The sequence below is a fragment of the Rhea americana genome, unplaced genomic scaffold (genome assembly GCF_003343005.1).
Source record: "Rhea americana isolate MKP2758 unplaced genomic scaffold, rheAme1 scaffold_200, whole genome shotgun sequence".
NCBI lineage: Eukaryota > Metazoa > Chordata > Aves > Rheiformes > Rheidae > Rhea > Rhea americana.
Genome location: NW_028186151.1, coordinates 1,350,396 through 1,370,061, shown reverse-complemented (window position 1 = coordinate 1,370,061; position 19,666 = coordinate 1,350,396). Strand labels below are relative to the sequence as shown.

The 19,666-nt window shown below is 41.5% G+C and overlaps 1 protein-coding gene across 2 annotated transcripts in view; it reads right to left on the bottom strand.

Annotated features, from left to right (window-relative positions):
• Positions 1-19,666, bottom strand: part of LOC146596452 (serine/threonine-protein phosphatase 2A regulatory subunit B'' subunit alpha-like) — a 56,320-nt gene that overhangs the window by 16,162 nt on the left and 20,492 nt on the right. For both annotated transcript variants that reach the window (XM_085303918.1, XM_085303919.1), the window contains 5 exons: positions 11,533-11,793; positions 10,840-10,943; positions 8,218-8,320; positions 6,285-6,359; positions 187-273 (listed from right to left, as the gene is read on the bottom strand). In XM_085303918.1, coding sequence (XP_085160044.1) covers positions 187-273; positions 6,285-6,359; positions 8,218-8,320; positions 10,840-10,943; positions 11,533-11,793 — 630 coding nt within the window. The remainder of the gene's footprint in view (positions 1-186; positions 274-6,284; positions 6,360-8,217; positions 8,321-10,839; positions 10,944-11,532; positions 11,794-19,666) is intronic.

Below are 19,666 nucleotides of genomic sequence, written 5' to 3'. Positions count from 1 at the left end.
GGTCTTCGCTCCTGGCGACTGTGACGCCTAACTCACTCCTGTCTCCAGTTCTGGCCCTATGCAGGCACTGAGCACTTGGTCACCACCACCACAGCCCAGGTGTGGTTCCCTTGCTAGATAGTGTACATCTATAGGAACAAATGCATCTACAAGCTCTATACTCTATTCAAGCAAAAAACAACATACTTGCAAGAAGTTGCTTTTCCTCAGCTCTGTGAGAGTTATCTTCCCAGACCAGGATCGATTGACTGTGTAGAATATTCTTTGTATAACCTGCAACACACAAACAGTTCCCTTGAAATCGGCTACTCAAGTATACTAGTTTGGGAATTTAAATAGAACAACTTTATCTGGTTTATTCACTTATCCTAAGAGGACTTCTTTCTGAAAGTTGTTTTGTGAACATTCTTGTATATACTGCATCCACTATGCAGTTTGAAAGCAGCATTTTTTTCAGAAAAACAGTATTATTCACTTCCGCTCTGCTCTTAATTCACATCTTTAAGCATGCAGTTACATTATTTATGTCAGTGCCCCCAAATCACTTTGAAACTGAGTTTTTCCAGCTTTGGGCACTGCAGCCTGCATGGATTTCAACTGATAGAGTGTTCTGCACTTCGGAAAAAAATCAGAACTTCTGAAGAGCAAACATGACACGCAAATGAAACACACAAGTAATGTCTGTTCTCCTGTAACAACATCTCATCTTCTTGGTGGCTCCACTGAAAAGTAAGTGGAGATTACCTGTCTGCCCGTATCTTTGGCAGGTGTTGTGTCATTCATCTCCTTTACTAATCTGCCTCTGGTGAAATGGGAATAAAAAGCACAGTGGGAGAATGCACACACTTCTGAGATCCCAAGAGGAACAGCAACAGCATGAGACTGCGTCCTCCTGAGCACCTAGAAGCGCAGGCTGAACCCCTCCTAGCGTGCTCTGTGATAGCTTGTCAAGTATCACCACTAGGCAGGGAAAACTCAAATGTGTGATCAAGCACACGCAAGGATAAACTTAACCGGGTGAGCAAGAACAAGCATCACTAACAGCATGACATCTTCAACAAGAAGTTAGAGATATAGTTCCTGACTATTAGTACTGAGTCTATGCAATATAATTCTTGTCAAACTAACCTAATGAAAACAAACCTTTAAGTCTCTGACATCATGTTAACATTTTATACCAGGATTTGGTAAACCTTAGTACTGCATGCTATTCCAATGTGAAAAATTAACTGAGCACTGGCACAGGTTGCCCAGAGAAGTTGTGCAGTCTCCTTCTCTGGAGATACTCAAAACCCACCTTGATGCAACCCTGTCTAACATGCCCTAGGTGACCCTGCTTGAGTAGGGAGGTTGGACTAATGATCTCCAGAGGTCCCTTCCAACAAAAGAGGTCTTGCCTTTATTCTTGTGAGGGATTAATCTGGAAAATGGATAGACTGGATGGGTTTCTTCCCTGAACTAGAATAGCTTCAAGCGGGCAATCATCATTTAAGGACCACACTCTGTCACACAAAAGCAAACTTAGTCCAAAACAGATATAGGACTTGGAAGGAAGTATAAAAGTTTTGCCAACAATTTGTCTTAGATACACAGACTGGTAATATAGTGAATGCTGATAAGCACAAATAACTGAGGGTTCAACAACAGCAACAAGAAGGATTTGAGGACTCAAAGTATATCCTGAAGAGAGAGAACTGTTACATTCCACTTAGCTGAACATGACACCTATTGGTAGCTATCCTGGCCCTTAAAAGCCTACACAGGGAGATGTGAGACTACAGGACTTTTCACCTCCCATAAAATACATAACCAGACGCTGAAAAGAGTCCCATTCAGGCTGACGAGAGTGCAGGTTTTACACTGCCACTCATCAAGGAACAACTCCAAAAACACTGAGGGCTGTTTATCTTTCCAGACACTTCAATCAAGGATGGTTGCCTTTCTGAAGTAGTCTCAACTCAAAAAAAAAAAAAAAACCACTAAGTTAACCCTAGCTTAAGAACAGCGATCACTAAGCGATGTTCTGTGGCCTGTGCAATACAAGAGGTCAGACTAGGTAATCGCAACAGTCTTTTCTAGTCTTAAACACACTGGGGAAAGCTGCATTTTTTTTTTCTTGGTTAATGCCTCTGGCAGCCATTGCCATTCTGGTCTCCATTTCTGGACCTTGTCTGGCCTTTGCTTCCAGACCGCAGACTGACTTTGAGACTGAGGTGGGTCTCAGCTCACATACAACCCATTACCACACGTCTGCTCTGTAGCAATCTTGAAAGATACGGGGCTTTCGCACCATCTCAAAGGCTCACAAACTAAAAATCTCACAAAACAGAACAAGGACCCTGACAGGCAGCTTACCCTACAGGCAGAGGAAAAGAAGTAAAAGACAACAAAATATCTCCCCAGCTGTGACATGCAAGAAACTGCTCCTCTATCACACCATACCGCTAAAGGGGAAGATCTTCCCTCTGCTCTCTTCCTCAGTTAGCTGTAGATAGAGGTAAAATGGTATCTCTTTTAATCTGTTTTCTTTCCCATGTCCAGTCACTCAGTGCAGGCTTTATTATTCAAATCATGTCCCAGTTTCAATGGCTAGTACACAATGCACATATCTGTATACGGTGTCAATACTTCTTTCTTTCTTTTTCAGGTTGTAAAAACCAAGCTCTCAAAAAATGTGATTGGGAAATACATACTAGAATATTATTATATGGCCTGAGATGATTTGCACCATTCAAGCCATAGCCTTAGTAACTAACTGTAACAGAAAATTCACTCCTGTGGTCTCCCTGCTGTGTGTCCATCTGTGAGAGCACCAGCTGTATGATCCCATCTTAGAAACCAGGTAAGTAAGCAGTCTCAGGCACATACTGCTACAAGCACTTCTGGTCAGCAGCCATGGCCTCAGTGAAAGTCATAACTCTGACTTCACTTTTCCCAGGATAGAAACTATTTTTTCTGGGAATATTTGGTACATCAGCCTTTGTAAGTGGAGACTCCTTCCTAGTTCCCCAGCATCCTCATGTTATCTACCTCCAACACCTTCTGCTCCAGACCTTTTTCCAGTCTTCCCATGGAAGAACAAAAAATGATACCATTTCTGAAAATAAAAACAAAACTTTATTAAACCCTGTGTGGCACCCACCCCTTTCACATTCACAACACTGCACAAGCCAAAGTATTTTTCCACAAGCAATACAATTTGCCGAGTTGTTTTTAGTTGGTGACTCCTTGACTAAGCTTTTCAACAGTGAACAGCACTAACTCAGCCCTGCTTGCACACTCTGGGAGGAGAAGTCACATTTTAAAGCATTTACATTAAATGCTATGTGATGTCCTGCACCATCTTCACCAGGTTTAGGAGTTGGTCTTTGTTGAAAGAAATGCAGGTAGTTTAATATCCTGGCAATACAACAACTCACAAATACTGCTACAGATTTTAGTACAGCCCATTGTATCCAAAAGACACCTCTAAAAGGTGCAGATGAAGGCAAAGAAGAATTTAAAACATGCATACACATCTTATCCATACTAGACTGTCAGCTTGCTCTCCAGGTGATTTCAGTAAGTGATGCTGTATCCAGCAATGAACACAAAAGCCAGTCTCTCCTTATGGCCCTCATCTGTAACACAAAAATAAAATGTGATTCTTGCACTTGCAGCAAATACAGCACTGACTCTGTAAGTAGGTATAAGGCACTCTACCTTGGGGGGATCAAAAGGATCCAAGCAGTCTCAAAATCCAGGGACAAAGCTGTTTCCTTCATTACCTCCTGGTGGAAATACTGAATTTCATAATATTAAAGAGAGAGAAGTGCCAAATTGTCTGTGAAAGAAAATGCGAGAGCAGAAATTCCTGGTGTCAGAGAGCAGAGCCACTGCTGCAGCAGGCCAAGTACTGCCACTCCCGGTGGAAACAACCTGACCCAGGACTGTCTGCTGAGGTCTTGACTCTGCTCCAAATCAATGGTCCAGCCAACGCCAGGCTCGGGAGTAGTTTGTCTGTCAGCACAGATGCCCAGAACAGCACTGTCCTGAAGTCTGTGAAGGATATCGCAGCGTCGTAAAACTGTCCACTACACACCATTCGCTTTGACTAGCAGCACCCCCATTTCCTAGCTGTCTGAGAGCAAGCCTAGGAAACCACCTCTGTCATAGTATTGTAAGTGAAGGTGCCTAAAGGCTCAGACTGAACTGGGAAAGCATAGTGGAAACAAGCAGAATGAAGAAGCACAGAGTAGCTTCACGTACACACAAAGGGTCCAGTTCTGCTACTTTATGTAGACGCAAGCGCAGAGAGCTACTAAAAGAGTGGTCTCACCCTCACCCTTGGCTCTGTATTCCTGGTCCTCCCCTGAAAGCTACTAATGCTCCTCCTGTCATGCACAGAGTCCGATCAGGAACTTGATCCAAGTGAAAATATTATATATATATATATATTTTTTTTTTTTTTTTTTTTTTTTTGAAAGGTTAGATTTCATCTATATGAGTCCTCTGGTCTAGCTTGCTACGTGGTCACACAGGACCTCACCCTGGCACCCTGTGGAAAGAGAGGATGGTGTTGCCTTTTTCAGTAGCAGCATACACTTGGTTAGCTCAGAGAGAGCATGGAACCTCAGCTCCACGTATCTGCCCTCCCAGACTGCAAAGTGCACTGTACCCGTCCAAGGTTCAGAAATTGCTGCAATTGCTGCTTTTGGGACACCAAGGGTGATCATCTGGGGCCTGTTCTACAAAGATGTTTGGTTTTTGCCTTTATTTGCTCCACTAGGGCCTGAAAAATACAGGAGCAGCAAGTAGTCTGGGTAAGAGAACCTGCAAAGGCAGGTCATACACACCACTGGCTTGTCACCACCCAACAGCCAGCACCAAGACATTTGCACATTGTGCCTAGAGCAGTTCACTGGCAAAGTACAACTGGTTGATGCTGTAGTCAGATACAAACAACGGTGAGCAGAAGAAAGCACTAGGAAGAGTCCAGGAAATCGTAACATCCGATCATACGCACTCATAATGCAATAAACATTACCTTTACACATTCACAAAATGGCACCAGGCATCTACCATTCACTACCTGCTCCAGATTCCCCCAGCACCCTGACCTCTACCCAGTGGCCTTAGATCTGCCTGCTCTCACTCATTTGTGTGCCTTAAACACCAAACACGTGCATCTTCCACACCCTTCCATGTGCCTCCACAACTTGCTGGACATCATTACACCCACTCTGGCCAGTTACTGTGCTTGGTGTATCTGCTGTCTTGCTCCACAGCAATGTGCTGGTAATACTCTGATGCTCACAGTCATACTCAAGTGAATCTAAACATTTAAATTGATTCTTGACAGATTTTCATAAAACTTTACCATGATGGGTCAGGATTTGCCTAGAGCAAGAATGTCTCTCTGCCATCTGCTCTTTACAGGAAAGGGAGAAGTCAGTGCCTGCCAAAAAAGATACCTTCCTGCTGCCAGTATCTAGCAAAACTGGCCCCCATGCAGGCCCTGGCAACGGAACTAAGAAACACTTTCTAAGCCATTGAACCCTCTCAGGATGCAGTTCCCATGGGCTTTTCCTTATTTGGATTTGTTACTTCTGCAGAGATAAGACATCCTACATGTATACCTTTTATCTAGATTCATACCCAGTATGAGACAAATTTAAGGGTGAAAGAGACTTACCCAGAGAAAACATAAGACTAACTCCTGACTGTAAATGTGGAACAAAGCTATAGAACAAAACAAACAAACAAAAAAAAAATCCAAAACAAAAAAGTAGTCACAAAACTCAGAGGCTCAGAAAGACTAGAGATGCTTACTGGCAAGAGTGAGAGGCAGGAAAGTTGGACTGGAGACCTATCTGTGCAATGGATGCTCTTTGCAGCATGGAAAAATCACAGACGCTCCATGCCTAACCTTCTCCAAGTGACAAAAATCTTCAAATAATAAGCCCTCCATGCTTCAGCTGCCCAGCACAATTAGTGGTAAGTTTGCAGCTCTCAAAGACCAAGTAAGGATCACTCTTGTTCTCCTTCAGCAGGATTAAAGGACAAAAATGGTTTTCTAAATTTGCTTAGGACTAGAAAGAATTGCTATTATCCTTTCGAATGACCTCTTGTACACACAGGCGGATTAATTTTCCCTGGAGAAGCAGTTCTTAAAATAATTCCTTATTAACAATACTAAAACCACTTTTTTTTTTTTGAAACAACTGAATAATTTGCTGATGGGAACAGTGGAAAAGGGAGGGTTGGTACAACAGCAACACAGGAGATCAAAGGAACCAGCCTACCGTCGTGATATACCGGGAATGGAATTCTGGAGCATCCTTCAGGAACGTCAGGCCAGGATGTGTTTCCACTACATCCTGCAAAGCAAGACCAAAATACAATGAAACAGACTTTCTTCTCCTTCTATTTAATGTTTAGAAGCTGTTGTGTTCGCAAACCAATACTTTCTCTTATTTTTGAAACTGCATTTGCAGCATTAATAATAAACCATATTTATTTATTTATTTATTTATTAATCTATAAAGTGAACCTTGTAGAAGCGTAAGTAGAATACATTTTCCAGGCAATACGCACCTGTTGGCCATTTTGATTTACTTAAGGACAGAAAAACAAAGGAAGAGAGTTAGTGAGTGGATGAAAACTCATTATTACTGAATGAGACAAAAAAAATCAGTTGACCATGCAACTATCTCCTCTGCAAAACCCTTTTTTTCATTCACTAAAGATATTAATATTTGTTAGATCTAAGCATCAAAATAAGACTCTTTGAAAGACTGAGGAAGTTGCTTCTTATGCCCTCCACAACAACAAAAGCTCTTGTGAACCTCAGAACGTGTAGAGAGATTTCTCTTTCTCAAGATGAGTTTTTTGCAAGCCAAACACCATCTCAAAAGTCAAATCTGCCAAGAAATGCATGACCAAAGCTGTGGAGAAGCTGCTCAGATCCTGAATGAATCAGCTCAGATCCCAAATGAATCTGAATCTCTGTGTAATTGCTACATGGCTACCTGACTCCTCTGCTTTAAAAGAGGTGGTGTTCAAAACTTTGCCCAGTCTACAATGTAACAGGGCGAAGAGATAAAGCAGATACAGATACACCCTTAGGGGTTTAATACGACAAGATTTTGGCCAGTCTTATATGATGACTAACATGATAGCGTAATATCATGGTGCAACATGGCCAGTCTCTGACTAATTGAGAAACAAGATTATACATGCCTTTGCACCAGTAGCAAAGAAACAGAGCTGTTATCAGTCAGGAAAGGCAGTGTGCCCAGTGGAGAGGAGATGAAAAGGAGCATGAAAAATTTTACCCATCACAGTGCCCGTTTTGTTTGGGAGAGAAAAGCATCCAGCTCAGAGACAAAATCTTTCCCCAAAAAAGCATCTCCACAGAGGTTTTGCATAGTGCGTAACATGATGTGAGCAATCTAGAGATATGTGGAAATGCTCAGAAAAATGTATCAACAGATGATCAGAGGAGCAGAAGGCCTGATTTATGCAGAGACTATTAAAATAAATGCTAAATCCTTCCAGAGCCTGGCTAAATGGCCACAATTAGAGAACAATACTTTTTTTTTTTTTTTTTTTACATTTGCTTTATAAAGATACTACATGTGAATAAAACAAAAGGAAAGAAATGAAATAAAGATGAGTAGGTTTTCGTTCGAATATGAGGATAAATTCAGCAGCGAAATGTATATAGCAGGTGTAGCGGCATATAAAGCAACTGGAACTGCAGATTCTTTGCAAAGTTTTCTGTGGGTTATTGTATCTGTTAGTTTTGTTAGGCAAACTCAATAATAATTATATTTACAAATAACTTTTAATGACTTTCCTAATAATCTTTTATGTTGTGTTTGGATATCAATAGTACTATATATTTTTCCCAATAAGCATCTAGAGAAATGGAGTGAATTTCAGCCTGGTTATCAGGCACTGACAAATAAAAATCCTAAGAAGAGACAAGAAACTAAATAAAGTTTGACAGTCCTCAGTGACTCTAGCAGGATGTACATGTGGTTGGCACTTATGCAAAGTAGCTCACTTAAAATGCTTATTTCTATTTCATTCCAAAATAAGTTCTACCCACGTGCTTGCCAACCGAAGGTCTGCATGTCCTTGGTAAACATTTAAAGACATGAAAATATGAAAGTTAGGGAGTGAACATTGCTCTCTCCTCTCGTCCATTCACTGCTGAGTGGCTGCAGATACCTGAAGCAGCGGGATGAAGTCCTCCTGCTCCAGGTAGTCACAGCTAGGCTTTGCTAGAAGGTACGTGAATCTGGATGCGTCATCGTGACAGTTACGCAGGACTCTGTAGAAGAGATGAGAAGTTAGTTCAGCTGCTTTTGTATCCCACAGAACAATCACAAACCATAACTAAAGTGCCTTATGTTATGGAAAAAACTTTACAACATGAATTATGCATAGTTGACCTCAGAATACTAGCACCCATTTTCTCCTCCAACATCTTTCAGTACTACCCAGGTGTTTCTGTCCAGCGGGGTTTTGTTTTGTGTTAATATTGCTGCGGTAAACAAGGTGTTTCTCATTGCAAATTGCACTCATTTTGATTCTTTAAAGAGAAAATTAATCTAATGAGATGTGACAACAGACATGCTCTCCAATTTAATCTTTTGCTACATTTCAATATTTGAGGATAATGCCAAAATGCAGTGACAAAACTTTCAAGCAGGAAAAACCACTCCCCAAAAGGGCATCTCTTGTTGAGCCTGGCACAGCTCGTTGCCGTGCACAGGAAGTCATGGAGAACAGTCTAATGAAAAAATTAGCAGGGCTGAGTACTCAGAAGCATATAAAGCCATTCCTCAGGATGACAGTTTGCATCTCCGATCCTGATTCTTGTCTCTGCTCTCCTCTAAAGAAAACATGATCTTGGTCAGAGGTATCACAATTACTTAATTCACTAGGAATAGAAATACTCATAAAAATGAGAAAATCCTTGGTATCCACCAAAACACTACTAAACAGCTGTAACAGAAGCGAATGTGGATAGATCAAACAAGTTGTTCATACAGCATAAGGGAAGTAATAAACTACTCCAAAATTACGTAGTATTAACTGTGAAAAATGCAAATGCACTGTTCATTATTTACTTCTCACCCACACATAATACATGAACTCACCATATTGAAATACGCTACTAAAATGCCCCTAGTTGCCATTAATTCTGGCCTCTGTCTTTACCAACAGCAGAATATATGAAAAAGGTTTTAAAGTCTTTGGTTTTTTAGTAAATCTTTCAGGGGAAAGAAACAAGATTTGCTTGTCAGTCATTATTAGTTACACATTTACCTCATAACACTACACACAAACACCCCAACAGATAAATTCTGAATCAGCCCCAGAATAGAGGGGTGCTAATCTCTAGCCTTTTATTATTATTTTAGATCAAGCACATTCAGATGAATCCAAGTGCGCATTTTAGCACCAAAATGAAGGATCTAGTTTTCAGAAGTATTCTTTATCCAGCAACTCTCACCGCCTTCAAATGAAATAGTAAGCACATAGTATTTTGAAAAGTCAGGTTGCTTAGTAAGATGCTTAAAAATAGATTTCAGTGATTAAAGAGTCTTGTTTTTAAATTATGGCTATGTTCATACAGTTACAGTTTAACTTTATGAGGAAACTGCTTTTATTTCTGACTATCACATTTCCAAAAAGAATTCTAGAACTGGCAGATGAGAGAAGGAAGGAGGAAAAAAAAAACTTCTAAAAGAGCAATTAAAGTAAAGAAAGCTTACAAAAATGGCTTGGAAATGCTGTGGTGGAAAGACAACAGAAGAAGGGAATGACCACAGTCTGCAAATATCTGAATGATGTGCAAGTCGGAGGGAGCGAAACTATGCCGTATCATACATGAGGGATTAATTAGGATTAATTGGAGGGACGTAAGGAAGGAAAAAAGTTGTCTGTGTCAGAAGAACTTACTGATCACAGTCACTTCTAACATTTTTGCAATTTTGCCAGGGTAACTAGAACTTTTTTGGACAATAGTATCACAGGAAATGCTTTGGAAACTCAAGGTTAGAGGCTATTTCAAGAATCTGAAGAGTGACCATTAAGTCAAAAAGTAGAAAAGTCTCTCTGAGTATGAGATGGAAACACTGTTCAGGTGTTTTACAGAGTAAAGTAAGGCTGAATCATCCTGGAGGGAACAAAGACTAAGCAAGAGAGTGGGTCTGTTCCATCTCACACCTCTGACTGAGCATCATGTATACACAGCTCTTGATTTCAAAAAGAAGCTTTGACAGCAGTATGCAGAAGTGACAGTGAAACCCCACAATTGCATTATTTGGTGCTTGAGAAAGGTAGCAACAAAAACTATTAAAGCTCTCAGAGTTTGGCCCCCCTGTAAAGTTACCTGCCTTGGTGCTGCTTTATTTTACACTTCTTCCCATCCTAAAACATTATCAAATGCTCCCAAATCCACTCTTGAATGGTACTTACTTGATGCAGTAGCATAGCAATAAGGCCTCAGACAAACATCTCCAAACACCACTGAGGTCTGCCAGCTATTTCAAAATAACTGACATGTTTCTAGAGAGTGGCTTAATGTATTTCATAGAGCAGCCAGACCAACATGTGTTATCACCTATGTAATCGATGCAAATTCTGTTGATGCAGCATGGAAACAGGCATTCAGGAAGTTATAGGGGAGAAAACTTAAGCTCATGAAGATTTTAAGCCTTTTGTTTTCTTTTAAAGAAGGAAAAATGATTTGAAAAGTCTAGTGGGAGAAAAAGAAAAGGAGACTTGTAGGGCAGGCTGGTCTTTTTCTAGAAGGAAAATTTTGCATTTTACTATACTCACTTTCTCCACATGGTTACAAATGAGTGTACAGATACACATCCTGTCCTTTCTCCTCCTGATGCGCTGAACATAGGTGCTTTCCAGTAGAGTGGGCAGCCACAGATCTGTAAAGAAACACAAGAACAAAGAGGAATACAAAAGCAGTCAGAAGAGCCTGCTTCTTTATAGACTGAATTCACCATCGAGACTTCCACATAGGGAAAATAAAACGATATAATAAGCAATTTATGCCCCTAAACTGTCTTACGTTGGCAATTGCTTTCTCAAGCAACACTGCAAGAGAATCCATAGGTCACCTGCAAATTAGTGGGAGAGCTGGCCACAAAGAAGGTAACTGGCACAATCTGAAGCTGCAGAGGCACCTCAGGTTTCTGCTGTTTTATAAGCATAATTATGAAGGGACAGAAATATAAATATGTAATTGGTATATGGTAAGAAACCCAAAAGAATCATTTTGCAAACCAGAGTAAGATGCAATGCACATCACATGTGACAAACAGCAATCTTCTCCCACAGACACTTCACTGGGCTTTTTTTGTTTACTATTTTCTTAATCTAAAAAAATAAAAATATTTAGAGCAAAAGCATATTGGTTCTTTTTTTCCACTAAAAATTAGAACAGCTGTAATTTATTAGCTTTAGTTTCAGTCTTTTCTCTCTCTCCAGAAAATGAAAAAAACAAACAGCAGTTACCTTAGCAATTTTCCCCATTTCACAGATGTTTGCTTTCTCATCTTCAAACTCCGTAAAGACTTCTTCAATCCTGGCAATGACCTCATCATGATTAGTGCAGACATTCGGAAGTCCTTTAGGGAAGTAGAAACGTGGAATGTTTATGGACAAAGAAGTGCTGCTGGTGGCTTTATTCACAGGCAGAGGAGTACACGGGCTAACAACCGAGTTCAAAGGGACCGAGGATGAAGTTCCAGGTTTCTTCTCTGGTTTATTTTGAACCTGAAAATAAAAGGAGTTAAATAAATACTTTTCCAAAGCATGGCATATAGAACAGAGGAAAACATTTTTTTCCTCATCACCTAGAACACAAGTTAAAACCCATCAACAATTATGTTATAATATGGAGATACAAAAACATATGTCTTAAGTGACAAGTTTAAAAATTACTGCAGTGTCAAACACTGCAAATTTAGAATATGCCACATATAAGACTGCTTTTATGTAGTTTCTGTGCTTTTTATGTAGATAGCCACATAACATTACATTATTTCATTACAGGAGCATACATACGACAATTCCAGCAATACCCTAGAATGAGGACAATGTTTGGTATTTCTTACGTTTGTCATGAGTTGTCATCCTGGCCCATGAAGAGCACAGCATCAAAATCTGCTCATTAATTATTTCGCCTTAAAATTAGAATACCTGTACACATAAATGCCTTGCCTTGCATACGAGAAAAACTGACTTTTATGACACCAACATTTTCCACCTCCAGGGAGTATCATTCTGTTTGCCAGAGGAAGAATCACCTCACAGAGAAATTAAGAAAAGATTTGTGTGACACTTCTAAATTTCAGGAAACCTGTGATTCTGCACCCAACTTGAGAGATCTAGGACCTGATTGTGCTAGAGATCCAAAAGTGCTGGCAATGCCATTTCTATTAGCAATTATGACCAGCCAACAGTGCTAAAAATCATTGGGCACCAACATGACACAGTACACACAGTTGGTGGAAGGCACAAAAGGTCCATTTACAGCTCCAGTTGGGAAAGAATCCTTTTTGCAGGCTCGGCACCTACAGGTTTCCCTGGATCAGTACGTGCATCACCTGCTGAAGACTAGAGAGAAAACTGGGAACAGAAGCTCTGTGCGCGTGTCCAAAGACCATCTTTTCTCCCTCACCGCCTCATCACTCCTCTCCTGTCTATAGGAAAGATGTAATGTTGATATGGTAACCCACTAGATCACCTTTTTATCAGACTTTGAGTCTTTTAATTTTGTCCACGAATGCTTTTGATGCAAAAAGCTCGGAGGCTATTTGCATTTCTTATATACATATGAGATCCTAAAATATCTGGTTATCTGAAAAATAACCTTTTTCAGATATGGAAAGGACTATTTTTTTAAACTTTAAAAAACAGTTACAGTGTAAGCAGCAGCAGACAGATGTTGGAATGCCCAGGAACAGAGATTTCTCTCTTCCCCCATGCATACACACTTCCCTCAGGAAAAGGCAACTGGCTTGCCTACTGCATAATGATTCAATTGCAAGAGCTCTTATTAATGTAATAACATAAGCGATAAGAGGCTAGTAAGGAAACAATCAATAAATACAGCTGCAATTTTAGGTTTGTTATATTTATTCCTAATATTTCAAAACAAATTTGTTTTAGGATGAAATGGTCAAGTCTAAGTCCACTAAATACGCAAGAATATACATGACAAACCAATCAAACTCTTTGCCTTATTATTTTCCAGAAACTTGGAGCTTTTTTCTTAACACATGCTGAATACATGAACTTGCTGTTGGTTTGCTTTCAGAAAGGCAAAGAAGTGAGAACTATGAAAGCTTTCCTGAGCCCTGTTTTCTCTGCAGTTTAAAATAGCGTATATTATGTTCTTTAGAGACCTGCAGAACAAGAGACAGAGGGGTTTTCTACTTGATTTGCTCCTCTTTCTTTACAGAGGAACTGAACTGCTGCTGACTCTGGGGCTGGTACTGACACTGGAGTTGAAGGTGAGAGGATTAGGTCCCACACTCTAGCCACACAGCACACCAGGGAAATCTGGGATGACCGAGAGGTGAACTACTAGGAACACTGAAGATAATAGCACGGCTGGGGTGCTGGGGCAGGCAGGTCTGGCCCTGAAGAGGGGACCTTGTATGACGCTGCAGGTAGAAGACCCGGGATTATCATAGGGGTAGCGGAGAAGTTGGTCACCGAATAGGGCCTTGGCTTGCAAATCAAGGTAGTGATTTGGCTTTGAGGAGGACTCACACGCATCACTTGTTCTGCCTCTGCAATCCTCCCATCCCCTCTGCCCTGCCCAGCTAGTGAGTTTTCCAGCCATGACCAAACTCTAACAGTTTTACTCCCAGGACTCCAGCAGAGAGGAAATCCCCGCTGGAGTCTTACAGCATTACATGTTCGTACAAACAATACCAAGCTGAAACAGGCGCCGAGGCGCCAAATTCAGCCACTTCGGGCCTCTAATACTGATGCTTGTTTTGAAGACCCAGTGCTTAGAAATGATTTTATTGCTCATGCATCTCTTCAATGCACACATGTACTCCTAGCTTCCAGGACTGTGAGGAAGAGCTAGGAAAAAAAATAATTCAGCAAAAARAWMAAAAAAAAAAAAAAAAAAAAAARAWAMAARAAAAAWATGTATTTTTTAAAAAGGATGTTAACTCTTTTTAGCATATGAATTGACAGATGCCCCGGCTCCCTTACAATACCACAAGAGAATGATATAATCATTCAGACATGGAGGGTAAAGAGACATCCCCAAAGTACACCACCACAGCACAGTGCTTTTCATCCCCTTCTGCACATCACACATACCGACACGGCACAGGACCTGAACTAAACATCCTGCAACATAGCTCAGCTCCTTTCCCCCGGAGCCAGGCCTAGCCTCCAGCTTCTGAAAAACAGGGCAAATGGTTTCCCCCAGGTATTGCCAGAGTCAGCAAGGTTTGACCTCAGCTCACATGAAGCAGAAGTCAGTAATCTCCTGATCCACAACCACAACACAAAGCAGAAGTTAGACATCTACAGCGTAAATACAGGGAATGCTGCTAAGCCTCAAAGAAGTAAGAAAGCAATTTAGACACAGGTTTGCTGCTGCTTCCTTCTCAGGAAGGCTGAGCCACCAACTCCTGCTCGGTCTATGGCAAAGGAGGTGGAGGCAGAGCTCATGGGTGGCTTTTTTCCGGAAGGTCCTACTGCAAGAATAGAAAGAACATTTTCTAAACTTTGTCTTATTCTTCTCATTTAAGAAATGAGCCGCTTACGATGACATGAAGACAAAAAGAGCAGAAACTATCTTATGAGGACACTGTTCCCTAGAATTATCTTTCCAGGTAATTTTAAATTTGTATCATTTTGAGAAGATCCTTCCAGGAAAGGGTAACGAGATGGCAGCCACTGTGAAGGCAGCGGGGAGTTTGTTAAAATTGTGAAACCACTTGTGAAAAATAAAGAAGTGATATGAGGGGAAATTCTTTGGTAATTCCTTGGCGGGGGGGGACGGGACGGGACGGGACGGGACACAACACTGTTTCTTATTGAAAGAAGTTAACCTTAAACATTGTTTGCTTAGTGGAACACATTTTTTCCAACAGGGATGTGCACTGCTAGAAAGGACAGTTAAGGGAGTAAACTACAACCCCTATAATAAATCTTTTAGCTTTTCTACCAATAGCTAACAGACCAACCTTTTTGTTTTTCTTCCAGAAAAGGAAAGTGAGATTAAAAAAATATATATTTTTAAATACTGCTCTATGGCATGGTTTACATTACCTTAGCTAAAATCTATCCAGCGTATCTCCTTTTGCCAGTCATACAGCTTATTTATGGACAGACTAAAATAGTGACATCTGCATTATGAATAAACCAGACAGAACTACAGCCTCCTCATAGCTACACAAATAAAGCATGGAGATTAAAACCTGCCATCCAGGGTCATCTCAGAGGGACCCTGCTGGCTGCCTCGAGAGAGCCAGCTCCAGCAGGAGACTCCTGGGAAGAAAGCAGTATCGTATCAGAGGAGTTCAAATACTTTGTATTCCTTCCCCTAGCCCCAATCTCTAGAGTCCTAGAGGATAAATTTACCAGTTTCTTTTTCTCTTCCAAATAAAATTATCTAATTCTCCCTTTCCAGGGTAAAGTAACTCAGCCCAGTTTCTAGCAGCCCGCAGGGCTGCTTCTGCCTTGTCCCTGTCTACTTGAGGTCTGGTAAGTGGACAGAGGCCACCCTCAAGGATCACTAGTTCTCCTGAGCTAGTTTGCATCAATAGCCTAAAAGGTTCCCTCCTTTTCCTTTCCTGAAGCTCTTTGTCCATCGTTACACCTCTCTGCTGCTCCTTATCGAACTCTAAGCAGAGTGGGATGAGCAGAGGTTCACGCACATGGCCCCCCCAGCAGTACGAAGAAGAGAGGTTATCAGAAAACGGATTTCTGGATAGAAATGCTTCTATTGTAAGGTGTGAACTCACCAGCAGATTCCTGCATCTGGAATACTGTGACTAGTTTTGGGCCCTCAGTTCAAGAGGGATGGGGAGAAACTGGAGAGGGATCTACAGAGGGCAACTCAGAGAGCCAGAGGCCAAGGAGCGTGTGGCTCACAGGAGAGGTTGTGGGCTCTGGGCTCATTTAGCCCGGCAAAGACGAGGCTAAGGGGTAGGCTAATCATAGCTGACAGCTATTCGAAGTGCAGTTAAGAGATGATGGAGCCAAACTCTTCTCTGTAGTGGTTCACGATGTAAAAGGGGCAACAGCCACAAACTGCAGCTTGAGAGGGTTAGTTTGGACAGTGGGAGGAAGTTAAGTGAGGGTAATGCAACACTGGAAGAGGTCACTGGAAATGGGCAGGGGCAATCCCATCCTTGGAGGAGGTTTCAAGACTCAGCTAGACAAAGCCAGAGGTAATGTGACCTAATGTTAGAGATAGTCTTTCTTGAAGCGGGAGGTTGGATTAGAGACCTCCAGAGGTCCCTTCCGACCAACACCACTATGGAAGACTCCTTGATCCTTCTACAGAGAGTCTTGCGAAAGATGAGCACGAGAACTTAAATTTATAACCAATATCTCTTTTCAGAGCTATGAAACACTTTCTAGCCCCCTTACAGTTAACCTCTGTGTGTTCCACAGACTGCTTATCATTTGTTTCTCTCCCCTATCACCACCTCATTACCACTCCTGCTAGCACTTTCTTCTGTACTTACCAAGTCCAATTAACTTTACTTCAAGGTCATCTCACTAACACACATATTCAAGCACAAGATGTAACTCTGCAAGACACAAAAATTAACAGCTCACCGCTGCCAGGCAAGAGAATCCCCTCCCTGTCCTCCACTCCCAAACACACGCTTACCTAGGGCCAGCTCTGGAGCTTGCCAGCCCCTCTCTGAACTGATTTAACCCACTTGGACAGGCAGAAAACCGAGCTGCGATATACAGGATGATATTCCAGTGAGTTAAGCCAGCTCATGGAAAGGTCCGTTGGGTCCCAGTGAGAGAGGGCATGGCCACGTGGTGAGGAAGGAGCAAGAGGGAACAAATGACGGAAGAAAGAGAAAAGGTAGCAAGACCTCCTCTTTTTAGCAGCAACGTGACATTTGAACTGCAGCCCCAAAGCAGTTATTCCCAACACATGTTTAGCAGCGGAAGTCACTGTTCCTACCTCAGGCTTGCATACCAAAGGCTTGTCGTTTTTTTCCAACTTTTTCATTTGGTTTTCGGTTGGTCTACTAAGAGATCTTTTCCCTTGCTACAAACCATGCTCTGATTATGTCCTTAGGTGATCATAGCTAAAACACAACTAATCCAATGCTGGATACTGAACATCCTTAGCTGTGCTGCATGGTTCTTGTTAATCTTGTCTAAATTGCTCACGGTCCCCACCCAAGCTATTACTACACATCATTACTTCATGCAGTTCGCCTCAAGGGAGTGAAAAGACACGATCCAGAGGTTAACCTTATACATCTACTTTAACCTGTCACCAGAAATCATGAAAACAAAACGTTCTCCGGACTACAATATACTCTGGAGCTATTTTAATAGTTGCTTCTTAGGAAACAGCTGCACCACTGATAATTTCAGCTTTTAAACTTCCATGCTAGGTCATTGATTATTTGAATACAGGCAAAGCTCAAGACAGGAAGATTTCAGCATGTTGTGACCCCTGCAAACCTGGGACAGCTAAAAGTGCATTTGGTGTCCCAGCACAGCTTAGTCCAGTCTTTTGCCAGTTGTCCCAGACAGTGGGCACAGCAGCTGGGATGCACCAAGAAATACCGCCTTGGTACAATTTTCATTTCTTTGGCCACATCTTCAGAGTGTCTAGCAAACAACACAGAGAAGCACCTTGTGATGGTAAAACCCTTGCCAAAGCCAAGTTGCTTGTCTATGCACAAATTCATATAGCAGAGAGAATGACCAAGTCAATACAGCACAACACTGCAGTCATTCTACATGCAACATGAGACGTTCAGAGCAATCAAAGAAGAAACATACATTCAATGAGCTTTTCCTCACAAAAAAGCAGCAAAGATTTAATAGTCTTCAACTATGTCTCCCTATTAAATCACTGCCCTTGCTGTTAAGCCTTTTTCCTTGTTTACAAAGACATTTTAACTCTGCACTCTAAGCCTGGAAGGTTTATTTTTAAACCTGCTGGTATCTAGCTGGCAAATAACTTTCTGCAAATAGAAACGCCTAGAGGGGACACAGTTTGATTCTCCGATCCAATAAAAAAAATACGAAGTAATAGAAAAAGAAAAAGAAACACCAAGCGTTCAAAGTGTTCAAACCTGGGCCTGCTGGAATGACTTCAGCCTCTTCTTGAATCGAGACGGAAGAACAAAATCACAGCCCTTTGCAAGGAAAGCTAGCTCCCCTCCTAAGTCTGGGTCCCTCCGCAGAGAACTCTCCTTGATCATCATCCTGGTGAGCTCCTAAGCAGATGTTTCCCTTTCCAGAAGAGACACAGGGACTCTGTGGGAGACCACGTCAAACCCAGTAGGTTGCTTCTTGGTTTTGATTTTTACAGGCAAAAAACAGAAAATGGCTTCATGTAGAAACATGCTATGTCTTCTCTCTCCTCACAAGGAGAGCATCTAAAGATTGTATCTCATTACTGAGACCAGACCTCCTTTTTCTAAACTGATATTCAAGGTATCTTTCAGTACCACCAAGGTCTTCTGCCTTCTTGTAACACTTTAATTGAGAAATATGATCTACAACAGAATCTATTTCCCTGCTGGCTACATGACAGACGATCTGTCCTTGGCTTGTAATAGGCCAGGGGTAATATGGGAAAGGAAGCACCCACCACCACTACCAAGAGTGCTAAAATTAGACATGCTGCAGAAGTGGCTAAATATACCATCTTCCCCAATAGTTCTTACTTTATGTGCTTCAGTGCTGAAACCTGAGGTGCAACTTTGCATCAGTTGGGCCTCAGCTAGAGCTAAACCACATGCTCTCAGCCAAGTCCTGTGTGCGTATGATACTGCTGGCTTGAGGTGCCTGCTTCTGAGGTGACGAAGCACAAGAGTAGCATTAGTTCCACTCTAGACCAAAGGCTATAATTTTCAGAAAACCTCCGTTCTTCCTTCTTGCTTGGAAAAAGGAAAACATCTAGTTTCTTTTAACACCACATGAGCACTTAAGGATGACCTGGTATAATAAACTCAGGCGTTCCGAATCAGTTCTTAATCAAATGGTTTTATAAAGACACCAAAACACGTCATCTTTTTTATTCACTTTTCCCATAACTCTCAGAAGACCCAGACTGCTCCAAAAGCCAAATGCAAAGCAACTCCCAGTAGATAATAGTTCATTCTTTCTCTACACAGATTTCAAACTCTTGCTCAGACTTCATCCAGGCTGAACAGGACAGCAAGGCTGAACTCTAAGCCTAACAATAGCTTATGTCCAGTTCTTACTCTGTAAGATGAACAAGCACCTAATCCCACGGTCTGCTTTCCCTGCTTGACTGTAGAAGTGCTATCTACTTTGCCAGCTTACTTTCTGAGCCTAGTAACATAGAGCTGGTTCCCAGCCCGCAGGCTTGCTGTTATTAAAACACTCCATTGGAAACTACTGAAAAGGTCTCACTGAGCCTTGCCAAAAGAAA